Here is a 15,219-nt window from a genome sequence, read left to right on the forward strand (position 1 = left end):
GTTGGGAAAAAATGTCTAACAATTTAATAAGATTGTATAATCTTTACATTTGCATGGAATTTGAATTTTTTATAGTGATTTTTATCTAGTTTACACCAGTTAGATGTGGCACCACCAACTTTTAAACACCTCAAATAACTCTCATCTTCGTACTTAATTATGCAATGGTACAAGTGTTTTAAACAGAAATGTGAGATGCTTTTTAGTAATGCTTTGAAAAGTGCATGAGTCTAATACTGACATTTCCTTTCATGTTTTTATTTTTTTCTTTATTTGCTCTATCAAATATAATGTGCAGGAATTTTTTCTTATTGAACTGTGGAGATAAATTTTTAGAAAACTGTATACCTTAATACTGATGGTATAACAGTCTTCTAGCTTTCCCTAGTGGCATAAAGTAACACTTCAAATATTTACCTTTCTATTCTTCAGTGGTGCAATCATGGCTTACTGCTTCCTGGAAGTCATGGGCTCCAGCAGTCCTCCTGCCTCAAGGTCCTCACTAGGTGGGACCATAGACACACGCCACCAGGCCTGGCTAATTTCTTTGACTTTTCTCTAGGGACAGGGTTCACCTGTGTTTCCCAAGCTGGTCTTAGACTTCCAGACTCAAGTGAACCTGAACCTCCCGCCTTGACCTCTCAAATTGCTGAGATTACACGTGTCAGTCACCACACCCGGCCTAAATTTCTTATGTGCCATGGTACTGCAAAACGTCATAATTAGGGGCAGCTGGATGGAAGGTATAGGAGGACACTGTAGTGCCTTTTCAATATTTCTGTATCTCTAAAATAATTTCAACAGAAAACATTTATTTTAAACCAGGAAGAGGGTTACCATCTATGAGTTGAAAATACAAAGGCAGGCACACGGTGTCGTCAGAATTCAGAAAGCTGGTCACACGGCTGGGGGTGCTGGGAGGGGCTGGGCATGGTTGGCTTTGTGATCTGGGGGCTGGTGTGTTCCATCTGTGAATGTCTTTCAAGCTGCACACTTTCTTAATCAATTTTCATAAGTTTAACAAAAAATAAAGCGAAGAGGCAAAGCTGGCTGGGGTTGTTAAGCCTCGGGAAATTATCCAGCCATGAGCCCTGGCCCAGATGCTTCTAGAAGCCTGGAGGGAACTGAGAACTTTCCAAGTAGAGGTGGCAGAGGCAAGGCCCTGAGGTGGGAGCGCACTGCTGCTCGTGCATAGCTGTTAAGGAGGTGTCCTGCTTGGAATCAGTGCTGGGTGCAGTGCAGGGCTGGAAGTCCATGTCCACATTGTGGCTCAGTGCAGTGAAAGCCAATCTCACCCCCTCCGCAGGGTGTTCTGCCTGCCAGCAGGTGGCCAGCTGGTCTTCCTGGGATACGGTGCCATTGTAAAAATTGGGTGCAAGTCTCTTGTCCGCAGATGGGGTGCTCTGTTGCAGTGGGATGTCTCCCGATCTCCCTCAGTCCTGATGGCCTTGGCAAGGCTTGGTGTCAGGGTCCACATGGGCTTCCCAGGCTAGCCCTGTCCCACAGTCCCGGGGCTGTCCAGGACACATTCAGAAGGGATATGGACCAAGCAGCTCTGTTCGAAATCATAATGGGGGAACCAAGGGCCCCCTACATCCAGGTCCGTCTGGAGCCGGGGCATCGAGTTCCACTCCAGGAATCTCCAGGAACCCTGAGGTCTTTCCTGAGCCGGGGCTGGGCTGGGCACACCCTGAGTGCCCACACGGTAGGTGTCTTCCCGGACAGCCCCACCAGGACAGGATGTGGAAGAACAAGGTGCCCATGGTGGGGAAACTAGCCAAATGGGCCGCTGGAACCGGGCTGGTGGGCCTGGAGGGGCCTGCCTGTCCCCATTGCAGAGGGTCATCCTGCCATGTGAAGCCGGCACAGGCCTGGGTGTTGAGGACACTTGCTCGGGTTTGGCTGAAAGGAAAACAGACGTGGTCAGCGTCTCTAATGAGCCCATGCAGGCCTTTCCCGGCTGGGCCCCACCTGCCTGGGTCTCTGGAGTCCTCGGGGTCTCTGTGGGGCCCCCGTGGTCTGACACTGAGGACACGCCTGTAGTCTGCTGATCCCAGAGGGAGGGGTGTGTGCCAACAGGCGTGGGGAAGCTGTCAGGGCATGACAGGTGTCTCCTGGCACTGCCCCCAGGGTTCAGACTGGCTGGGGGCTTCCTACCACACACCCTCGTCCCAGGGCTATTGGGCCAGGGATACAACCCCTAGTGAGAACTCAGGTGGGAGGGGACTTGGATGTCACCCAGCCCCTTGCAACCTCTCATGGGGAACCGTCTACGCAGTGGGTGATTGGGCCTTGACATGGGTCATCCTCTGCCCTCCTGGGCTGTCCAGTCCATGCCAGGACTGACCGTTCCCACATCTGGCTGAAAACTTGGCTCTGGGCCCGGGGTCCTGCCTGTGCCCTCTCCCTGAATGCTCTGGGGTCAGGGACACCCGATTCCCTTGTCTCCCTGGCTCAAGGCTGGTTGTCCTGGCAACCTTGGAGGAGCGTGCAGCAGTGAGGGGCCTCTGCTGCTCTCTGAGGCTGTGGCTGCTTGCATGGAGGGGCAGGGTTTCCCACAAATGGGTCTGGCTCATCTAGTGCCCTAGAGGGTCCTATAAAGGGGAGACAGAGACACTGCGGATAGTAAGAGGGGGCTTGTTGGACGGTCATGCCCACATTCTCCTCCTGCATGCACAACACATCCAGTACACATGCACTGAGCGCCTGCCCTGAGGACTGGTGGCCTCCTGTACTTAGAGTCCAGGAGGAAGAGGAGAAAAAAAGGTGAAGAGGAAGGCCCAGGTAGTAGGGTTGCGGGTCTCGGGCACTCCCCCACTATTGACTGCCCCAGAGGGTGACATGGGAGGGGACATGGCACTGGAGCCCACCTGGGGGTGGCAGGTCTCCTTGCTTCCTCGTTAGTTTCTTCGTAGAGGTCCTAAGATGCTTGAGCACAGCGTCATCATCCAACTCTAAAGTATGGAAGAACTGGTTCCGAAAACGTGCCCACAGGCCAGACCTGGATGTCTTCATGAGGCGCTCTAAGGACAGGGTGGAAATCAGGCCAGGAGAGTTCCCTGGGAGGGGGCACAGCTGAGACCTCGTGGCCACTTCAGTCTCCCACTGGGCAGTGCTGGATCCTTTTGTGGCCACCCCAGGGGCCCAGATGTGCACAAGAGCCTGTGGCTGGAGGGCCACCTGGGCAAGGAAGTGCTCACGACACTCCTGACTTTCATCTGGGTCATGTGGGGGATGGGCTCGGTGTCTCAGTCCCCTGCCCAGCCCACCTGGCCAGACCTCCCTCCAGACCAGAACAGAGGATCATGAGGACAGTGTGAGGAAGCTGGCCTCCGGATAGTCTGGGTCTGACCCCAGGGCTTCCCAGGCCCCACTGGGCACATGTAGACTTACTCCTCTGAACTTTAAAGGCAATGCTTGTCATCGGCATCAACACTCGTTCTCCTTCCAGCAAATACACATCCCACAGGCGCAGGATGATCCCAAGAGAGATCTGTGGGGACAGCAGGTGTGGGAAAACCTGGCCCTTCCAGGCTGGGGCTGGTAGCTCGAGCTGGGTCCATTGGGGCTTCAGTCCCCAGAGTCAGTGACCTTCGCCATGAGGGTCGCCTGAGCCCTCCAGGGCGCTGGGTCAGACAAGGTCTTGCAGCTCCTCATGGGGGACACTCATTTGAGGGGGGATGTGGCTCCTGGAGAGAGGGGCTTGCCCAGGGCATGAGGCTTCCCTGAGCCCTCTCAAGTCGGGTCCTTGCCCTCTCTGCCCATGAGACTGGGCCTGAGCCCCAGCCTTTGCCCTGGGATGACCCCTCTTGGGCAGAGGGTTTTGTTTGGGTTTCCTCTGGGGACCTCCTTGTGGGCGGAGCCTCCTGTGGGCTGTGGGTGAGCCAGACCCCCGGGCTGGGGAAGCAGGGCACTGCAGGGCAAGGAGGGTCCCTGAGCCAGGGTCTCCCTGTGCCTTCTTACCCCGTCATTCAACATCTGGAGAAGCCAGCCTAACGAGGAACCCTGCGCGCAAAGACCTTCCTTGTCCTGATGGGAGGAACAGAGGTGCTCAGGGCCCCCTGGGCTGCCCTAAAAACCTCCCTCTTCCAGGGCCTCTGAAGACCCTTCCCCTAGTGCAGAACACTGGGCGGTGTCCAGGGCTCCCCACAACACCGGCCCCTTCCCACACTCCTGGTGGACACACTGCCCTTTGCCCTGCTCTGCGGGAGCTGGGCCCCCATCCCTGTGCCTCTGTCTCCTCCAGGGCAGGAAAGGAATCCAACTCCCAGCCCATGGAGAACCCGACGTCCCGGGTCAGGCCCTGGCTGGACTCAGCCAATCACCAGCCCCACCAGGGGCTCCAGGCCCCGTTCCTCCAGCCCCACGAGTGGCAGGGCCTCTGGGGAAGAGCGGAGGGGACCGTAAACTCACCAGATGCCACATGGTCTTGGGTTGTGACGTGGGGACCACATGCTCCTGATGGTCTTGGAGTCCCTGGACTGTCCCGCCATTTGAACTGTGGAACCCTGAGAAGCCCCCAGCCCGTCATGAAATCAGAGCCTTCCCCCAAGATGTGGAGCCATCAGCTGGAAGAGCTGGGCAGCTGCAGAGGCCCCCAAACCGCAAGGCCTCCCACCCTCCCATCTGATGACCTCACCATGCAGCCTTTGCCCTGGGGAGGTGGGGCAGGAACATCCCCTGGAGCCTGGCTGGAGGTTCCCCTGGACGCCTCCTGGACCAGGGTGCAAAAAGGGCAAGCCTGACTTTGAGGCCACAAAAAGGTGGCCGGAACAGGGTGGGTGCTGGGCTTCCTGGTCATCTCCTGAGAGTGAGGTCGGGCCCGGGGACACGGGATGGGGAGATGCTGCCACCTGGGCTTGGTCGGCCCATTTGTGGGCACCAAGGGCAACTGGAGCCCGGGTAGCTGGAGGGCAGGAGGACTCTCAGAGAGGAGACAGCTGCACAGAGAGCCGGAGGGCGTGGCAGCAGGACACAGAGGGTGGCCACAGGGAGGATGAGATGCCCTCCGCTGATGGGGATGAAAGGCGTCTGACTTGGGGTTTGGGGGTCAGCCGCGAATTCCCGTGGGACCCTCAGCAGAGACATCCTAAAGGCTCCCAACAAGCTGGCAACACAAGGAAGGTGCCTTGGCTGAAAGCTGACATCATCTGGCCAGGGTGGCTGCCCCCGGGACTCACTGCATGAAGTCTTGGGGGCAGCTGTCCACCTACCCTGCAGGGAGTGCCTCTCACTGGCCAGCAGCTGCACCAGTGCCCAGAATGCATCCTCCTCAGGCAGATACAGGAGGAACAAGGCCGTGATGGGGCTCAGGTCCCTGCAGTAGCCCACCTCCTGCAAAAGCCAGAGTCACCGTGGAAGGACATCACCTGGGAGGACTGAGGTCACCTGGGAGGACTCATGTCATTGGAGAGGGCAGAGGTGACTGGGGAGGCTTCCTCTGAAGAAGAGGCTTCCTCAGGGTGCAAATTCATTTCATGACAAGAGCCAAGTCCATCAGGCACTTCAGCACTTTGTCCAAAATGTCTCCTGATGCACCGTCCTGCGTGTGACTCTGCCAAGCTCCTGGGGTTTGGGGCAGCCCCAGGAGGAGGGCGTCATTTCTGGTTCTGAGAAGTGGTGGTCAGACCCAGGTGACACCAGGAGTCCAGGCCCCGACTCCTTTGTGTCTCAGCTTGACCCCTTGAGACCACCCCCTTGCTTGGAGGTTTATGCCAGCAGTGAGCTGGAGTCCTACATCCTATATCCTGGTGGTCACAAATACTAACTTTAAAAGAAACGACAGCACCCCCACCAGATACCCACTCCTGTGAACAGGGAAATATTGCCCGGGAACGTCACTGCCGGGAATACTCACCGGGTTATACTCCGAATATGCCAGGAGGATGTGGAATAGTTCCCGCTGCCTAGGAAACAGAGAAAGGAGGCTTTTGTTTGTTTTGTACAGATGCCGTTGGTTTCACTTTGTCCACAAAGCCTAACAACAAACCCCATTTCAGGTTCAGATGATTCATCAGATAAGCAGTGAGCTCTTCAGGTCCTTTGAGGAAATGTTTCAGGAAAATCCACATCTGTGACATGCAGATAGCCCAGTTGTACAGTGACTTGCCTGATCCTTTTCACTCTGAATGATTTTCTTTATTTTTTTTCAGTTTGCACACACACCAGTTCAGCCTTTGGGTGTACAGTTCCTCCACGGTTCTAAACCAATGGGCAGAGTCTCCCGGCCACCACTTCAGCCCCTCCTGGAGTGACTCCTTCATCTTCCAAGTCTCCAGGGTGGCCCCTATGCACCCAGCCTCTCCCCGATCTGTCAGCACCTAGCCACCCAGACTGCTTCTCAGTCCCCATGGTTTGGCCTTTTCCAGAATGACCCAGGAATGGGAATCCTACGTGGTAGTTTATTGTGTCTGGCTCCTTTCCCTCAGCAAAATGCATCTAGGATCCACCCACGTTCATCCGGCCATCACTGGCTCGTTCTCTTTTCTCACTGGGTCTTCCGTTTGGAGGGAGGACCAGCCTTGCTCTCCCCATTCTCGTGTTGAAGGCCATCCCCGACGTCTCCGTGTATGAGTGATGATGAATTAAGTAGTGAACATCTTATGTGGATGTCAGTTTTCAAATCAGTGGGTTCAATATCTGAGACACTTTGGGGACACATGGTTGAAGTCCATTGAGCTTTGTGAGTCACTGCCCAACTGGCTGCCAAAGTGGCTGTGCCATGTCACGTTCCCAGCAGAAAAGGATGACAGTTTCCAGGACCCCTTATTGCCCCAGCATTTGGTGATGTCAGTGTTACATCGGGAGGCTCTAGGGTCCTCTGTCCTGCCCCCCTCCCGTGAGTCCTACCGTGGGTCCCCGTGGGTCAGGGAGAGCACCTTTCACCATTGTGCATGATTTTGTTTGCTGCCTTCTGTCTCCTCAGGATCCTCCTGGGTTCTGGCCCCACGTGTTCCAGTCTGGCCCAGGGCTTGGAACCAGGGAGGTGCTTGTTTCATGGGGCCAGCTGCTCCCTGGGCCAGGAGACCTCTTGGCAGCTCTGTCTTCCCTCCTAGGTGACCCTGGCTTCTGCTCTGGGGAACGCCCCATCCCTTTCATTCAATCCATGTCTGCTGTGATCCTGTGGCTCCCATAGGCTTACTTGGCTCCGTATCGATCCCTGAAGAAGATGTGAGTCCTTAGTGTCCCCCTCACGTCCAGGTCGATCTGGTGGATGTGTTCAGATGACCTCTTGCCCTTCTCCTTCATGACCTGTAGGGCAGGGCCAAGAGGAGGAAGCAGCCTCAGAACAGATGGAAGACTCCCTGCCCCAAATGGCAGTCAGCCCACAGTCAGCACTCCGGGAAGGAAGGAAAGCAGAAAGGTTTCCTTGTGCACAAAGCTACTTTTTGGCTTGTTACTAAAGCCGGGGAGGGTCACCGGAGCCGAGTTTGTCTGTGGTGACTATGTCACCGTCCGTGCCCAGGATGTGCATCTGACCATCCCACTCACCCCCCAGCCTGGGCTTGATGCTCCCTCCAGCTGGAGACCTGGGCTCCTGACACGGCCTGTCCTGTTTGTTGTGCTCTGGCTGAGCGTACCTTGTATGTTCTGGGGTTTTTCGACTTGACTTCCTGTATGTTCAGCAGGACTGACCACACTTGGCCCCGGATGTTCATGGGAATGCCCTTATATACTCGATCTATCAGCTGTGGGCACAAAACAACCTGGTGTCACAGGCCACGGGGCGACCCCAGTGAGGACCAGAGCCCGAGGATTCTGGAAATGGTTGGTTTTGACGCCGTGATTCCTCATTAGAGGTGACATAAAGCTGGAACAGGGTCTCCCTTCCCAGGATTGAAAAAGTGCATGGACACTCAGAGTCGGGACTCTGATCTGAACATTCTCCTGCCTTTGGGTCACCAGGGCATCCCTAGCCTTGAGCTCTGGGTGGTCCCAGCCCTAGATTCAGATTCCTTCCCAGCAAGGTGATGCTTGCACAAATAGGCAGGCAAACTACCGACCAGGCCTGCAGTCCTCTGGGTGAGGACAGTGTGCCACCCGCCCTCTGAGAGACTGATGGCGCCAGGCCACAGCCATGGGTGCCTGTCCCCTGTCTCTGCAGAGAGTGGTTCCGGGGGCCTCTCCCTCCAATTACCTTTTTACTGTTCTTATATGTCTCCCATTGTCCCAGCATTTCCATCCACTTGCTCTTTCGTGTTATCTCCCGCCGCATTTGCTGTCAAATGAGAAATGTCAAATGAGAAATGTTGGCGTTAGGGGAGCTGCCAGGCTTCCCAGAGCTGCCCATGAATGCTGGGTCTTGGGCTCTGGAGCCCTGGTGGACCCAGCTGGAGGGAACCAGGGAAGGGCAGACCCTAAGGGCTGAGAGCCTTTGTGCAAATGAGCGCCAGTGGGCTGGATTTGGGACCCCGGGACGTGCCATCCTCAGGCCACAGACACACCAGTCTTAGGTCAGGTCTCAGCCTCTGGGTGGGGTCCTGGCCACCCCCAGGCCACAACTGTGGTTCTCATTTTGGAATGTTATCAAACTGCCCAAGTTACAGCAACTTGGGGTCAGATCCAGCAGGGACTGCTGCCCCTCCCAGTGAGAGCATGTTGCCCTCACCGGCCACCACCCGGGCCAGCTGCCTCCTCTGCCTCACCGACCACTCGCCCAGTCCCCACGCCCCTGAACCAGCCCCTCCATGCATCAGGTTCTTACCTTCACCTCCCGAGCAGTGGCAGGAGGCAGCTCTGTCTCACTGTAAGGCAACCCAGGCAGAACTGAGGACCTGCACAGGGCCTGGAGCTGCCCCAGACTGGGAGCCAACCCCCAGAAAGGACAGGCTCTGTCCCTATCCAGCTCAGGGCTCAGCCCAGGAGAAGACACAGGGAAGGGAGGACAAGGGACTTCCTGTGGGCCTGACTCCCAGGAGGGGCAGGAGCTGGGAGAAGAAGGAGTGCGGGGCCAGTCTGGGTGGGGTTACTGGGGCCCCTGGCGTGGGGGGCGGTCAGGCTGCACAATGGGGCTGCCTGTCCTGGACTGGAGGTGGTGCTTTCTGCTGGAGCTGAGAAAGGTCAGGCCTGAGATGGGATGGGGGCCGCCCAGGGTGGGCGACAGGGCCCTCACAGGAGTCCCTCAGGGAGTGACTGCATCACCCCACCAGGGTCAAGGGAGCCTGCCCTGAGAGCTGCCCGGTGTACTCCTGGTGCACCAGGGGCCCATCCCACTTGACAGCCCCAAGGCCCTTGCAAGTTCTGACCTCCCAGCATCCACCTGCCTCTCCCTGCACCTGACCCACACACCCTGCGTTTCAGAAGTGGCACCGCTCATCAGCTCCCTCCCACCCTACCTCCCCCGGGATCCTCTGTCTCTCCATCCTATGATCCCTAAGGGATGGACTCCTGGCTGGGCTCCTCTTACCTGGCCCCAGCTCCCTTCCCAGCACCAGACCCAGGGTCTGTAGCCACAAGCCCTGCTGCCTCCCTGGCCTTAACATGAGATGCCCAGAACGGGGCCCTGCCCGTCTTCTCCCCCATTCCCCTAGGGCCACAGCCCCCACTGTCTCCATGCCTTTCCATCTTCCCGATGGGGACAGTGAGGGCTGTAGCTCTAGGGAAATGAGGGAGGACAGGGGCAGGTGGGCCCTCAGAGACCTGCTGGACAACAGCCCTGAGGCTAGGCCAGGCGTCCCCTCACCCTGTGGCCACAACACATGGATCTCACTGGGGTTGTCTCCAAGTAGACATGGCCAGACCCTCAGGCTGCCCCGCTCCTCTTGTGCTAACTTGTGGACAGAACTGCTGAGAGTCCAGGGGCCTGACCTAACCCAGTCTCCATTCCCACCCGCTCCCTAGATGGGCCCCGCACCTCTGGCCTAACAGCAACCTCAGGCTGGACCTGCAGGGGAGTCAGGGAGGAGTTCTGACCCTGGAAAGGAGGTTGACCTGACGTGGTGAGACAGTCCTGCCTCAGAAAGGCCTTTCTGAAAGCAAACCCATCCCTGAGCTGAGAAAGGTGCTTCAGGGGTGAGGGGAGCACAGAGGACTCACTGCAGAATCCCGAAGCGATCAGTGCTGCTGTAGATTCCAACAGGCTCAGGCCCCATGTCCTCGGGCAGCCCAGCTCGGTATCCCTGTAACCCAGAGGGAGGCTTGGTGAGGGGTCCAAGATAAAGAGTGCAAGGGCCTGGAGGTAGTGGCCACCCGTGCCCACCCTGTGCTCCTAGGGAGCCCAGGACCCTTTGACCAGGGTGCACTGGAAGAGGCCTCCCTCCAAGGAGCAGACCGACCTGTACCTTCTCATAGTTCATAATGATGTTCTCTCGTTCCTGTGTCCGCAAACTATCTGCATCCTCTGCGATTTCCATCCTGTGAGCCAAAAATCATCTAAACGTTACATTGTACCCGAGAGCTTCAGAGAAAACCTGAACCGCTCCCACCGGGCTCCCAGATGCTGGCTGGCTGCGTAACCCCCATTCCACCACCGTCCCCAGGTAAAAAGGGGCCAGACTCAGTGGCCCACACCTGCATGAGTCTCTGGAGTCTCAAGCCCCAAGCAGGGGTGGGCATCATCCCAAGGACTTGAGGACAGTGCGACCTGGACAGAGAGTCCAGTTGTCCCCAATTGCCATGAAATGGGGACACACCTGCCCCAGCAGGTTGAATGGTGTCCACCTGCCAAGGGTGAAGGGCCGATGGTGGGCTATTCCAGGGATGTGGAGGCAGACTGGGGTCAGCGATCAGAGGTCTCTGTACAATCGGCCTCCTGAGATGCTCAGGGACCACAGAGATGCCCAGTTTTCTACAGGAATCAAGATCTCTCCTGACTGCTCTGTTCTTCTCCGCTCATCACTTTGGCTCCCGTGGCCCTTCAGTCTGAACAGAGAAGCCACTTTAGGAATAATGCCAGTTGAGCAGGAGGGTGTTCGGTTTGGGGTATGAAAATGATCTATTGTGCTAGTGGAAACCCTCACTTGGGGAGGGACTGTGGACTCCACCATTCTGAGCTGTCCCTACAGGAGGGGGCTTCATTTTCCTGGGTTACTGAGGAAGGACCATGGGTCCTTGATCCTGGAGAACACCTAGATGGAACGTTCCTCCTGGGAACACTCGGGACAAAAGAAGGGTGAGGCCTCCAGAGGACCAGACAGAGCAAGAAATACTTGGAGAGAACGCCAGTGCCTGGACCCCTTTGAACAGAAGGGAAGATGGTCTCCCCCCAGCCAGCCCTCCAGGGCTCCTTCATTTTCCACAGCTGCCCAAGGGCAGAAGGCTCCCGCGGACAAGGGACTTTGTGTGTTCAGTGGGGCCTACAGCCACCATCAGGACCCAACTTAGAGCACAGAGGTGTTCTGAGGACCCTCCTATCTACCACACCTACAGTGGATCCATCCCAGTGACTCTGCCAGGACCAGGCTCTGCCCCATCGGGATGGGAAAACTGGGAAGACTTGGGATCTAAGGCAGGGAGGTCACAGGGTTCAGGCCTGAATTCCAGCACAGTACACAGCAAGGGTGAGAGCAAAACCCAGGTTCATGTCTGGATTCCCAGGCCGGTTACCGCCTCTCTGACCCCAGACGTCTCACCTGTCGAATGGGTACACTAGGGAATGGCACTCACTCTATGAAGTCACCATGAGGACGAAAGAGCCAATCGTCTACACTGGCAGTGTAGAACGGGCACCCGGTGAGTGCTCAAGGATGACCCTCCTCGGTAGCTGCCCAGAGGCCAGCACCACCCACAGCATAGCCACTGTCCCCAAGTCAGCCTGGAGGGAAGACAGCAGGTCACACTCACCTGATTCTGATGAATCAGCTGACCTGCGTTATGCCTCTCAGGTAGAAAACCTTTGAGACCACAAAACTGTTCCCAGATACCACTGTGCGTGTGTAGCTGATACCACTGTGCACGTGTAACTGCTGTAGAACACAGAGGCAGGCCTGAAAGCGGATTGGTGCTAAGCACCAGTGACACTCTGAGGTCATGGCACGCATCACAGTGGGGCCTTGCCCGGGTCAGCAGGGCCCAGAGACGGGGTCCTCCGCTGCCTGAGGCGGCCACATGCCTGCCTGTAATGTGTTTGTGTGCATGCGTGCACACCTGTACATGGGTAAACACATCTGTGCACGTGTGTGTGCCTTCTCTGGCCAGGCCTGGCTGCCCCACTCATGTGTGCACCCAGTTCCTCATCACTGTCATCCCCGAGGTCCAGGACCGGTATCAGAGCATCCACGGGTGTTGCCTAACCTCAGCCCTCCTCGCCCAGGGTGGTCTGGGATACACATAAGGGTGGAGGGAAGTGACCACTACTGTTGAATCTCAGAATACAAATGCTAATACTATTACCTAATGGTCTTTTGCGTGTCTCTAATGGTATCTCTTTTTAAGTTTCTGATATTTTAACTGAGTATTTCTCTCCATGACCCTTGAATGTTCTAGTTAGAGGATCCTGTGGGGAAAGTGCCAGGCACACAGTAGGGCCTCACTCTATTCTAGACATGTTATCTAAAATCTGGTTCATCTGTCCTTCCTGCCAGGGCCTAGGGGATGCCAAATTCCAGGCTCCAGAAAGAGCTTGGGATAAAATGAAGCTTCAAGGGGTGGACTTTGACCTGGGCTGAGTCTGCCTGTGCCATTCAAATGGAGTCTCAAGTCCTGAGATAGGGAGTCCAGATGCCCCAATGCAGGGACCTCTTATCGACACCTGCTCCCCTGTACTCATTAGCAACCTCACCCACCCTACTCTCAAAGCACACTTGGCCATCATAACTGGGAGCTCTGCATCTGTGGATTCAGCAACAGCAGATGGAAAATATTCAGAAAATAAATTGGATGGTTATGTCTCTACTGAACATGTGCAGACTTTGTTCTTGTCATCATTCCCTAAAGAATACAGTATCTCAACTGTTTATGTAGCATCTGCATTGTATTACATATCACAAATAATCTAGTAATGGTCAACGTCTATGGGAGGATATGCATAGCTTATATGTAAATACTAGGCCATGTTATATCAGAGATTTGAGCATCCATGGATTTTGGCATCCCCAGGACCCTAAAACTAATCCTCCATGGATACCAAGGGATGACAATATAAACTCACTCAGGAAGGCTTCTTATTGGAGGAAGGACCCAGGTCAGTACAGACAGGGACATCGTCCTTGGATTACTGTCCATCTGTTCATCCATTTATCCAGTGGCACTACCCTCTAGGACTGTCCCAGTGACAGCCCTAGCAAGTGGAGACATTCAAAAAGACTGACTCACGTTGTCCAGCTTTGAGGTCTTGGAAGAAGTTGCACCAGTGTGAGAATAGGGGGTCAGTTTCCTCCAGGATCCAAAGAGCATATCAGGGCCCCTCGGGGTGAGGAAAGGAGCGCGGCCTCTCCAGCAGCCACACGGGCTGCAGTAGGATGGGGCTGGGGCTGGCCATGTGGATCACCTGGGCCTCGTGAGGGCAAAAGAAAGACCAGGGGGTAGAACAGGAGCATGGGGCAGCTGGATGCCTAAGGAGAAGGCACCTCAGGGAAGGGGTACTAGTTTGTTTTCACACTTCTGTAAATACTCAAGACTGGGTAATTTATAAAGGAAAGAGGTTTAATTGACCTGCACTTCAGGGAACTTACAATCATGGCAGAAGGTAAAGGGGAAACAGGCACCTTCTTCACAAGGCGGCAGGAGGGAGTGAGTGGAGAACGAGGATGTGCCACAGTTTGAAACCATCAGCTCTCCTGAGAACTGCCTCACTCTCAGGGGAGCAGCACGGGGGAAACTGTCCCCAGATCCAATCCCCTCCCACCAGGTTCCTCCCTTGACACAGGAGGATTACAATTCCAGATGAGTTTTGGGTGGGGACACAGAGCCAAACCTATCCGGGTCTCAGCCTGTCTTGCAGCTCCCCAGGGCTGAGGCTGAGTACAGATCTCCTGGCCCTGCTCTACAGCCCTGGGGGCTCTGCCTGTGCACCCCCATCTGCTGCTTCCTGGGGGTGGTGGCTGCTTCCTCAAGAGGAGGTGGGATCTGCTCTCCTGCCCACCCCTCTCCAGGACCTTGTGGAGCCCTGGCCACGTCCTCCCAGGGTAAGGGCAGAAAACTGCGCTCCTTGCCCTTCTTGCTGCTTGGGTGACAATGCTGGGGTCTTTCGTAGGCCCCATCACTCTTCCTGCTTCTAAATAGAGAGTATTTTGGCAAATCTTCCTGGCAGAGGCCGGGGGCTCATCCCTGCTATTTGCTGTAGCTTGGTAAAGCCAGGTGAAGACATCTGGCCAAGCAGATAGTAGAGTGGCCCCCAGGAAGGGTGGGGCGAGGGTGCTGGCCTTTGGGCTTGCCTGGACCCGGCTGGGAGGGGGCAAGGTTACTAGGAAGCAGGGTTGTGAGGGCTAAAATCAGGAGGCGGGAATAATGCTGGTGGAGGATGGGGGTGTGTCGTGGCTTGGGGTGGGGCATGAGAGCCAAGGTTTGTCAGCACACAGAGGGGTGGCTGACTCATGGACTAGAGGCTGTGGAACCCAGTGGTTGCCCTTAGTTCCTGGATCCTGGGAGACCTCTGGAGCCTGGGTCTGGGGCAGCCTAGGGGTGGAGGTGGTGGGAGACACGGGTAGGGGTGGGACAGGCCTTGCATGGTAGGGTGAAGGGTAGGAAACCAGCCAGGGGCCAGTTTGCATTGGCGGTTCCCATCCCCACCCCCAACCCCAAGCCCACCCCTACCCCCACCCTGCTGCAGAGACTGGCCTGGGCTGCTGTCCTCTGCTTTGGCCTCAGCAGATGGCACGATGGAAGCTGACAGTCCCATGGGTGCGCCACTCAAGCCAGCTGTCATTTGCAGTTTCTGCTTCCTGGAGTGTGGGGCACCCACCCAGGAGAGCACGGGCACACCCCACACCCCTCTTTTTGAGGATGCTGGGAGGTGGGGGACCAAGGGCCTGCAGCCCTGTGCTTGCGCTGTGACGGGTAGCCTAGGAGTCCTGTGTCCGCCCATCCACGTGGGGCCCCAGGAGCCCGAACAGTGGCAGGCAGAGAGATGAGGAGGGAGAGAGAAGTGGAAAAGAAGGAGAGAGAAAGAGATGGGAAGAAGGGAGTGAGACAGAGAGAGGAAGAGAGATAGGGAGAGAGACAGAGGAGGTTGAGAGGAAAAGGAACAAGAGAGATAGGGAGAGAGACACAAAAGGCAAAGAGAGAGACAGGGAGAGACGAGCATGAGTAGGGGATCAGGTCACTGTTGATCTCAGTTCCCAG

At 56.2% G+C, this 15,219-nt stretch overlaps 1 protein-coding gene across 1 annotated transcript; it reads right to left on the reverse strand.

Annotated features, from left to right (window-relative positions):
• Positions 1 to 1,326: 1,326 nt before the first annotated feature.
• Positions 1,327 to 12,825, reverse strand: LOC139359530 (TBC1 domain family member 3G-like). The gene is made up of 12 exons (XM_071082652.1): positions 10,281 to 12,825; positions 10,036 to 10,118; positions 8,705 to 8,744; positions 8,138 to 8,218; positions 7,581 to 7,688; positions 7,142 to 7,251; positions 5,858 to 5,906; positions 5,214 to 5,334; positions 4,414 to 4,508; positions 3,394 to 3,493; positions 2,871 to 3,023; positions 1,327 to 1,902 (listed from the first exon to the last, which is right to left on the reverse strand). Exons 1-12 carry the CDS (start codon positions 10,350 to 10,352, stop codon positions 1,490 to 1,492), a joined length of 1,425 nt encoding a protein of 474 aa, XP_070938753.1. The 5' UTR covers positions 10,353 to 12,825; the 3' UTR covers positions 1,327 to 1,489.
• Positions 12,826 to 15,219: the final 2,394 nt, after the last annotated feature.

This window comes from Macaca nemestrina, chromosome 17, assembly GCF_043159975.1.
Source record: "Macaca nemestrina isolate mMacNem1 chromosome 17, mMacNem.hap1, whole genome shotgun sequence".
Lineage (NCBI taxonomy): Eukaryota > Metazoa > Chordata > Mammalia > Primates > Cercopithecidae > Macaca > Macaca nemestrina.